General features: G+C 37.0%; 2 protein-coding genes across 4 annotated transcripts in view; one reads left to right on the top strand and one right to left on the bottom strand.

Moving 5' to 3' along the window:
- Window positions 695-5106, top strand: LOC109225274 (kinase-interacting protein 1-like). The gene is made up of 2 exons (XM_019389883.1): window positions 695-1052; window positions 2286-5106. Exons 1-2 carry the CDS (start codon window positions 959-961, stop codon window positions 4934-4936), a joined length of 2745 nt encoding a protein of 914 aa, XP_019245428.1. The 5' UTR covers window positions 695-958; the 3' UTR covers window positions 4937-5106.
- Window positions 6369-10304, bottom strand: part of LOC109225273 (uncharacterized protein At1g04910-like) — a 13214-nt gene continuing 9278 nt past the window's right edge. For 2 of the 3 annotated variants that reach the window (XM_019389881.1, XM_019389882.1), the window contains 7 exons: window positions 9485-9555; window positions 9259-9347; window positions 8877-9080; window positions 8059-8317; window positions 7532-7759; window positions 7202-7399; window positions 6369-6948 (listed from right to left, as the gene is read on the bottom strand). In XM_019389881.1, coding sequence (XP_019245426.1) covers window positions 6649-6948; window positions 7202-7399; window positions 7532-7759; window positions 8059-8317; window positions 8877-9080; window positions 9259-9347; window positions 9485-9555 — 1349 coding nt within the window. In that variant the 3' untranslated portion in view covers window positions 6369-6648. The remainder of the gene's footprint in view (window positions 6949-7201; window positions 7400-7531; window positions 7760-8058; window positions 8318-8876; window positions 9081-9258; window positions 9348-9484; window positions 9556-10304) is intronic. The other variant, XM_019389880.1, reaches the window with a different exon arrangement.

Raw genomic sequence — 10304 nt, 5'->3', positions numbered from 1 at the left:
TTAAATTTTACAAATACCCGAACCCCCCCCCCCCCCCAAACACTCCATCTTTTTTGAAGATTTTCTTTCGCTTATTTTAAGGATAAATAAAAATACCAAGATAATATGCTAATTAACTATTTCTAGGAAAATATAAAAATCACTAAAGAATAACAAATTTACTAGCTACCAAAATTAAAAGAAACATATTTTTTGCGAATTTCTTTTTTCTTTCTTTTCTTTTTTGCAAATAAAACAAAACTAGTGCATCCTAAATATGTGATTCTTTTTTGTAGCTTTTAATTCTTCCTAATAAAACCTATTAAATATATTCATGGGGTAAACTACCACAAAAAAAAAGGCCAAATGTACTGCAAGTTCAACGATATATATACATATATATATATATATATATATATATATAGGTTCACTCTTTTTAAAAGAGATGGAGTAATTTCTAATTGAAAACAAGGTTAAATGAATGTCAATAGTTAAAAACCTTTTCCCAAAATAATTCCTTTTTTTTTTCTTATTCTTTCTTCTTTGTTAAAATGACAAGTTGTTTAGGACCAATGTATGCCACGTTATTTGCAAATTAGCAGGCTATGACTTTGACTATGCGAAATGAGCTCTCAACCTTAAACTCATAATTAAGCATAAGGGAAGGGTGGAGAACCCATGATTATGTTCTCCTTTTCACAATTATTCCATATTTTGTCATTTCTAATTGAAGTTTCCAACAAGAAATCTTGATTTCTTTTTTGTTTCAATTTTGAGTTTTTAATTGTTTTTCTCCTGTTTGAAATTCTTCCTCTTCTTTACATATTGTTGCTTTTGTGGATAAAGAATTGACAAGATGAAATTTTGAGTTTTTTGTTTTCTCATTTTCATTTTTTTTCCCTGTTTGAAACTCTTCTTCCCCTTCTTAAGATATTGTTATTTTATTTGCGGAAAAGAGGAAGGATCAAGAATTAACAAGATGTTACAAAGAGCTGCAAGTAATGCATATTCATGGTGGGCAGCTAGCCACATTAGGACCAAGCAATCCAAATGGCTTGAACAGAGCCTACAAGGTACAAATATTTATATGAAAAACTCATAGCATTCATCAAGAAAAAAAGCATAATAAAAATGAATTTTTTGGATACCACAAAATCAAAAATATAGGGGAGGTTCAAAATATTCTAGAGTTTCCTTGAGCCGAGGGTCTCCCAAAAATGGCCTTTCTATCTTCAAAAGATAGGGGTAAGGTCTGCGTACACACTACCATCCCCAGACCCCACTTGTGGAATTACATGGGGTTGTTGTTGAAGATATTTTAGAATATGCTATAGCATTTGGTGATGAGTACAAAGGTCAAATATGATAGGAGATCAAGGTTTCAAACCCAGTCGCGAGAAAAAATAATTGGTGATTTCTATCTATCCAAAGTTATTTGATATCTATATTGGTGGGAGGTAATATGTTGTCTACAGTACAATTGATATGCACATAAAGCTATTGGCTCTAACACCACCACGATAAAAAGAAAAAAAAATAAGAAGAAGAGAGAATATCATACATGTGTCTTTGTGTACTATGCTTGGATTCCAGCCCATAATAAGGCTAAGATCTTTTAACCGGAAATAGTTATGCCTAATGCTAAAATTTGGTGAAATTATTACTCGCTTTGTCTACTTTTACTTGTTCATTGTACTAATAAGGATATCAACTTTATTTATCCATTTGAGAAAAGAAGAATAATTTACTATTTTATACTTATTCTACCCTTATTATTAAGTATTACTAATCATTTCCAATTTATTTCCCAACATATTATAATTAAGGGTGATATAGTAAAACTATCATTCTATTAATTGCTTCTTAAGGGGTGTGCCAAGTCAAGTAAAAATAGACGGAGGGATTATTATGCAATAAATGTCCTTTTTTCTTATATAGTGATACATGTCTTGTTCCACTTTCACTCAATTTCAAACTAGGAAGAAATCCCCTAAGATAAATAATTATGAAAACTATATTGCATCCCCTTAAGGAGAAGGTGGTGTAAGTGTGTTATTTGTCTTTTGTGTGCCCTCTACTACATTGTTCATGTGCAAAGTTTGATATGTCCTCTCTTGCATATTTCAACAACAACAACGACGACCCAATAAAATTCCATAACTGGGGTTTGGGGAGGGTAGTGTGTACGCAGACTTTACCCCTTCTCTCTCTTGCTTATTTAGTTTGTAATATTTCTCTTGCTTATATACAAGTGTTTCTCCTGTTGAGTATGAAAAACAACTCTGATATATTTATGGCATAAATAGATATGCAAGAGAAGGTGGAGAGTGTGGTTAAGCTCATTGAAGAGGATGGAGATTCATTTGCCAAAAGGGCTGAAATGTACTACAAGAAAAGGCCAGAGCTGATCAACTTTGTGGAAGAATCATATCGTGCTTATCGCGCTTTGGCTGAACGATATGACCATTTGTCAAAGGAATTGCAGGCTGCTAACACCACCATTGCTGCTGTTTTCCCTGAACAAATTCAACTAGCAATGGAGGAGGAGGACGAATATGGCGCCCCGAAAATACCAAAGAGTTCCTCACAAATTCCAACATCAAGTGGATCAAATGTACCTAAGGTTCCAAAGGCTCCAATAAAACAGTTGAAAGGTCTTATAACAACAGCTTCAAAGAAACTGCAAGGCAAGAAATCATCCAAAAAAGAAGATGCAAGTAAAAATGTACCAAAATCAGGTTTAACAAAGAGTGAAGCTCTTGAAGAGATTGACAAGCTTCAAAAGGATATCTTGGCTTTGCAAACTGTGAAAGAGTTTGTAAAGAGTTCATATGAAAGTGGTCTAGCAAAGTATAAGGGAATTGAAAGCCAAATCATGGAAAAGCAACAAAAGATATGTAAACTTGAGGATGAATTTGGTGAGGGTCCGGTTATTGAGGATAATGATGCTCGTACGTTGATGGCTGAAGCAGCATTAAAATCATGTCAAGAAACATTGGCTCAGCTCCAGGAGAAACAAGAAAGATCAACAAGAGAAGCAAGCAAGGAATTCGAAAAGATTGAAAATGCTAGTAAGAAACTGAAGTCTCTCAAGCATAAGTATATTGGTGATCAGATCGATGAAACAAAGGCACCTGCAGAAGATGAGAATGCTAAAGCAACAGCTGAATCTCAGAGCCTAAGCCAAGAATTAAGCAAGGAGATCGAGTCATTGCAGGAAAAGATTAAGGAGCAATTCGATACAAGCTCTATGGCATCTCTAACAGTGACACAACTAGCAGAGAAGATCGACGAGCTTGTGAATGAAGTAGTCAGCCTTGAAACAGCAGTTTCAGCTCAAACTGTTCTAATTGATAGATTAAGATCAGAAGCCGATGACCTCCAGTCACAAATTCAGATTTTGGAAGAGGATAAGGAAGCTCCAACAGAGGATAATAAACACAATCTGAAAATCAGCGTGATAGCAATGGAGGATAAGTTGCATGGCATCCGAAACCTGAATCAAGATGTTGCTTATCAAAACAGTAGCTTTCAAACTTACTTTGACACAGCTCGTACGAGTCTTGACTATTTAGCTGAGAAATTGAATAGTGTGAAACCAGATGAGGAGCTCCAAGACGAAGAGGAATCCGTTGTTAAAATCAAGTCTCAAGAAGATCCAGCAAAACAGCAAGTTCAACAAAGTGCAAGTGAAGCTCCCAAGAACTTAAGTATCTCGAAAACAGAAGATAAAGAAGTTAGAAAAGAAGTATCTCCTAGCACAATTGTCAGTAAAAAAGAAGGGGAAGGTATAGAAACGCAAGTTGAAAAAGCTGATGAGAAAGTCTCAACTCAATCAGAAAATGCTGTTCATGAGACACAACCACATGAAGACGAGGAGAAGGGCGACGAGCCTAACTGGCAGCAGCTGCTGTCAATCCAGTTGGAGGATAGGGAAAAGACTCTCTTAGCAGAATACACAACAGTTCTCAGGAATTATAAGGAAGTCAAGAGGAAGCTTAGCGACAAGGAGAAGAAAGATAGGGACACTGAATTCGAAGTCACACTGCAGATGAGAGAACTTAAAAGTGCTATTGCAAAGAGGGATGAAGAGATAAATAACCTACGCGGGAAGTTGGACCTTCTACAAGGAAATGTTAACGAAAGCAAAGAATTGAAGGAAGAAGATCAGCAAGCATCTGATCCCAAGGATGTTCAAGAAACAGAAGACAAAGATAATCATAATGATAATGCAAAGATGATTATGATTGATCAACATGCATCTCTCTCGCCTATTGAGGAAAAGTTCCGGATGGATATTGATGTTATAATGGATGGAAACTTGGACTTCTGGCTAAGATTCAGTTCAACATTTCATCAGATACAAAAATTCAAGACAACAGTCCAAGATTTACAGAGTGAAATATCAAAACTAAGAGACAAGGAGACAGAAGAGAACAACACCAAAACAGATATGAAATCAGAAATCAGGCCTATATATAAACACATGAGGGAAATTCAAAATGAGCTAGCAGTGTGGTTAGAACAAAGTGTGTCGTTGAAAGATGAAATGAAACGTAGGTCCTCGTCGTTGTGCAGTATTCAGGAGGAAATTACAAAAGCATTAAAGGAAGGAGCTGAAGAAGATGAGATCAGATTTAGTAGTCATCAAGCTGCAAAGTTCCAAGGTGAAGTCTTGAATATGAAACAAGATAACAACAAGGTAAGAGAGGAACTAGAAAGTGGTGTAGATCATATAACTACACTTCAAGAAGATGTTGAAAAGACGGTGACAAAGTTAGAGCAAGAGTTTGGACTTGCTGCTGGAAATCAACAACAAGCTAATAACTCAACTAGCGGATCATCAATTCCTCTAAGATCATTCATCTTTGGAACTAAACCAAAGAAGCAGAGGCGTTCGGTCTTTTCCACCTTCCAAAACAATAGGAAAGCCCTGTGGGCAGGGACACCTTTGTAGATCTTGTTTTTTCATCTTCCCTTTACTTTTATTTAATTTTTGGTCTCATTCTTTCCCATTTTTTTGTTTGTTCATATTTGGGAAGTTTTTCGAGATTGTATGCATGTCACGCTGTCTTGATGGTGTAAACAGTTCTTTTTTTTTTTCCTGCAGCTTTCTTCAGTTGCCTATATTGCATGTCATTAGTTTTTGTGAACTAAGGTTGCAGCATCAAAATTTTTAGTCGAAACTGAGAGACAATTACCATTTTTGTAAGTATGTAGCTGTTCAAATTTTTGTAAACTATCAGAGACTACACCAATTACCATTTTTCTTTTTCTTCTTCTAGTCTCTTTTATACTACCAACTTTCCTTCAACCTTTATTTAGAATATAGGTTGATGAATGCAGTTGGATTTGTTCAAAATTCTTTGTGATTTTAATTAGTTAAAGTACATTTTTTACTGATTTGATTATGGCTCCAAAATTGTAATGGCTTGCAAATTTGCCTTGAATATTTGTGGAGTACTTATTTTAAAATGACATAAATCGAAGACATTAAAAATCAAAATTAGCATAAAGGTAGACGATCTGACGAAAAGTATATCGAAATTGAACTATGCTTTTTCGCTGATTTATCTATCTGATAAAAGCGCGCTTCTTTGAATTTTTTTCAATTTTCTTCAACAATAAAAAGTTAAAGAACTTGATGAAAGGAACTAATTTCAGTTCGTTGATGGATTTGGTTATTCATGTATCAAAAGTCTATTATACTGAACTGATCTAATTGACCAAGTATTTTCCTTCTCTCCCTGACCTGTGAAATGAGATTGAGCTCATGTTCTTGTCAAGTGGTGGACGCTTATCAATTTTTGGCAAGAGGGTCTATTCTAGTCCAAACAATTGCTAATACATTATTCATTGTATTGAGCAATGTACACCTAAATGCCTGCTCTAATCCCATCAAACTCTAATAAAGTAGAACCTTCAACCTTGTTATAGAAATCATATCTATATAATAATCACGTGATTATAATCAACATACTTTATGATAATATTTCATAACTGACTGCATTTTTTAGAACCAACTTCATAAATCAAACTTGGTAAGGCCTATTGAACCAATTCTTTGTGTCCAGATAGGATACTGCTGCTGATCAGCAACTTCATCAGAATATCTATCATTTATCATGGTCAACAAATTGCGCTAGATCTATCATATTATTATCAATAGCATCTCCTTGATCTGCCTCTAAAAAGATGTAATAAAAGGATTGACCTTTTAGAATTTTCTTGATTGATCTTCTAAAATGTCAATCAAGAAAATTTCCATTCACTAGCTGTCATTTGGTATTTTATGATCATTTCTACCACAGCCAAAGGAAAAACACTCTTTACAGCAATTCATTTCAAGAAACTGCTAAACATAGCAAGATATCTCTGGCCTAAGATGCTCTCTGTATCATGGTCATGACAGGACTAATACCAAATTGTAATACATATTGCGCAAGAACAGTAACTCTCATGTGGTAACATAAATATATCTATAGATAAAGGGGTCAGGCTTTAATTTTAACATTGGAGGCACGAAAGGTAACCTAATATCAGCAAAGATACTGTAAAGGCACACTCAACCCTGGCACATGCAATCAGGCAGAGGCGGATCCAGGATTTAAAGTATATGGGTTCCTGTTATATTCTCAGATTAATATACAATAATAACTGGGTTCACAGTTAGATATTCATAAATATTTGGTGGATTTTTAATAGAAATATAGGGTCTACGCAAAAGCTACTGGGTTCCCGGGAACCCGGTAGCTGCACTCTAGATCCGCCACTGCAATCAGGAGCAGGATACGTATACAGAGATTGATTAGGTTTGCGAAGTCTGATCTGCCCTTGTCGGTTCTTGTGTCCTTCCACAACTGCCTCTTTGAACTCTGGCCAACTAAGGGTTTTATTCAGGAAAAGCTGGCCTAATAAGGCCATGTTAAGCCTTATTGTCTTCAGATTATAATAAGTTCGATGCCCCACCTGTTGATTTCAAGTTGATTAGCCGGTGCATATTGGATTCAAATAAATATCAAACAAGGTTCGTGTTTTGGTTATAAAGTCCAAGGGGATCTGAGCTACATGATAATCAAATAGGATATCCTTATAGAGATTCTAGTCTTTCCAACGAAAATGAAAAAAACTCAAATGCCTAGACCTAATATTATGAAGTAAATTCTGAAAAGCAGTACAGCAGCTAAATTGCAACTCAATAATTAGAAGTGCAGGCGATTACCATCGCATTGTGCATATTTCCTTGGGACGCGGAAATGAAAATATCACTGTGCATGCTGACATAATAATCAACCGCAGCCAGTAAGGAAGCCTTCCCTTTAATAAGAGCTCTTTCATCTGAAGAAGCAAGGCTCCTTTTGTCTTCCATCAGCGGAAACAAACTTCTCAGAGTTGAGATCCGAGCTTCCCCACCATAAACCTGGAAACATTGACATAGAAAGAGTAATTTTAGAAAACAAAAGTACAGGTTTAAGATAATCTTGCACCTCAAACACCAGGGAAAATTTTGAAAAGTAGAAAAAATAGAGAGATCTACGGTTGACGTGGCGACCTTATGGGAGGCAAGATATAATCGAGTGCTGTTGTCAAATCCCAAAGCTGCCAGCAGTAATCCAATTTCTTCTGGAGTCAACGGGCACCGTCCTTGACTTCTCAACTCTTCATCAGTAAATTGAGAGTTTAGGACTCTTCCCTGCCAAATCACTTGCCTGTATTTGGCTAATGCCAGTTTTTCAGCCTTTCCACCACCAAAATCACACGCTGAGTGTGCAGCCATATCCTGGAAAGATAACAAGGTTACATTGTGGATGGAGGCAAGATTTGAAAGCTCAAAATTAAACAATTTATTGGGGAAAAAAAAAGTGGACCAGAGAAGGACGTATTGATGTTCACTTTAACAGGTTTCAAGGACAACAAAACTCTGTGGAAATGATAAGACTAGTTATTTGATCAGGAGATACTGCAGGATCCGCAAGTTAAAACTTCCAATTTACTTCAGGCTGATAATTCATTGTAGTGCGAGGAGCAGAATTTTAACTATAATCCTGATAACTAACTGCTCAAAGAAGAGTGTTTTACCTTGTCAAAGCGGAGGTGCAGAACAACAAACTTCCCTGCTCCTAGCTTGTACTTCTCACTAACCTCTCTCAGGTAATTACTACCACCTTTCGCAGAAGGATCTCTGAGGCGACTGAGAAGGACATCTCCAAGATGTCTTATGTGAGGAACAAAGGCTAGTGCTTGAAAGTTCACTTTACATCGAAGGTGTTGGAGGTACTTAGGCAAGTTGTCGAATGTCAGTCGGTGAGAAAATGGTGCTATGGCAGCAATCCCATAACTGAATCATTCAGAAAATGAAAATTTATTTTAACGAGCGACTTCAAAATTCTAGCCAAAAGCCATGAATACAGAATAGCTATCTGTTCAAAAGAAACATGTTTATACTAAGAATAAATTTAACACAGGCAAACCTTTTGCCAAATTGGTCATGTAAACTTTACTTAAGGTCACAATCCGGGTCATAATAACTAACTAAACTAACTCACATGAAGGAAATATGCAACCATCTGTTTCTTAGGTATTATAACTGAAAGGCCTTGCGTCTAGCATGACAAAGAATATAAGTGCAGCTAGTGCTATGTTGTAGAATTTTAGAAGCTTTTTTCTAAAAATTCAAAAACTCTTAAATACTCTCAGTATGTAGCAGTTATACTAATGCTAGGTTGTAGACATGTTGAAGCTTTTCTTTTTATAAACTCAAAAGCACTTACTCTTAAGTAATTAGACCTTCTACTTCTGATATGTTATCCTGCTTTATTGAGAAATTGAACTCATAGGTAGCTATAAAATAAATTCAACAAAACATTTTTAATACAAAAATCAATCGCGTGAGCTACCTCTGCAGGACAGGCAATACATTGTCCAAATACCAGTTTGTCGAAGCATGAACTGGTGCTGTCTTGATTCTGGTAGGTCGAACAGCAGTTGCATAATACTCTCGTGTGCTCCAAGAGAATTCATCGGGCAGCTCTTTAACTATTGCTATATCATCTTTCAATACATTGATGAAATGATCGACATCAAAGATATCCTTGAATGTACTGCAGGTAGTAGCAGATAACTTGTATTATGTACTTGTGGAAGGACGCAGGTATCCAATGGAATAGTCGAGGTGAGTGCAAGGCAGCCCGGACACCACCGTTATTAAAGAAAAAACCTTGTATTGAGTATTTAAAAACCCGAAAATAAATAATCAATGTAGCAATATATTACAACAACCTTGAATCTTGCCAAACAGGATTTACTTCCAAATAAGGGATCACAAGTGTAGCATTCAGGATCTTGGCAACAACAACTGCATCACAGATCTTGTTCAAGAAGTACACATGTTAGTAACCATCTCATAACACTTGTTAAGAAACGGTATTCACGGCACAAACATTCCTATAATAAGCATTTCTCATATATGTTGTCCCCATAAACAGAGAACACTTATGATACGTACCGCCATCCTTTGTTGATTTAATCCTCCATCGAGGAACACTTGAATGTATCCCTCAGATTTTTCAGGTAGTGCTGCATATGTTTAAGTAACAGTGAATCAGAAATAAAAAAGTACATGAGATATGATACGCGGCGCCTTCCTGAGATTCCTTGGAAGGGCGACGTACGGCTAGGCAACTGATGTCAGTCCAGTTGCTGTCCGCCAACTGAGGTCCCCTCCGTACGCTAGACGAGATTGTCAGTGCCGTACGGGAAAACCAATGTCAAGAGCAATTGAGAGAACAGAAATGAGAATTCAGAATGAAAGAAAGCTTGATTGCATTAATGAAAGCTATTACAGAAAAGCAACGCGGTGTCGAGGGGGAGAGACACCAGTACAGAGAATTGCTTGCTTGCTAGAAAGTTTTGATTGCTTGATCCCCCCTAATAGTACTTAAAAAAAATAAACCAAAGTTACAGGAGTAGACCTAATTAAGCTAGAGAAACATAATGGAAGTGCATGAAATAAACTACTCTATATTTACAATGAAAATGACTTAGTTTTCTATAAGGCAGCAGCAGGCCCGTTGTCAGCAGCAGTGTCTTTGGCATCACGGTCTGCGCGCGCGGCGCTGTTGGCTTCTGCCTGCGGCATGGCGCTCGCGAGGAATATCGGTGGGGCGACAGAGGCACCTGCGCGCTTGTCACTTGGCGCGGCCAGACCACGGGGCCGTCCGTGGCGCTAGGCATTGGGAGGTTCGCTAGGACGCCACGGGGCGCGCCCAAGGGGTCATGGGGCATGGCTGGAAAACCGCCCATGACATTCAGGATAACGTTGATGC

The sequence above is a fragment of the Nicotiana attenuata genome, chromosome 5 (genome assembly GCF_001879085.1).
Source record: "Nicotiana attenuata strain UT chromosome 5, NIATTr2, whole genome shotgun sequence".
Lineage (NCBI taxonomy): Eukaryota > Viridiplantae > Streptophyta > Magnoliopsida > Solanales > Solanaceae > Nicotiana > Nicotiana attenuata.
This window is presented reverse-complemented; position numbering and strand designations above follow the sequence as displayed.

Coding starts and splice junctions, on each gene's coding strand:
- LOC109225274 (XM_019389883.1), top strand. CDS start 959: ATGTTACAAAGAGCTGCAAGTAATGCATATTCATGGTGGGCAGCTAGC. Junction 1,053..2,285: donor GCTTGAACAGAGCCTACAAG/GTACAAATATTT, acceptor TGGCATAAATAG/ATATGCAAGAGAAGGTGGAG.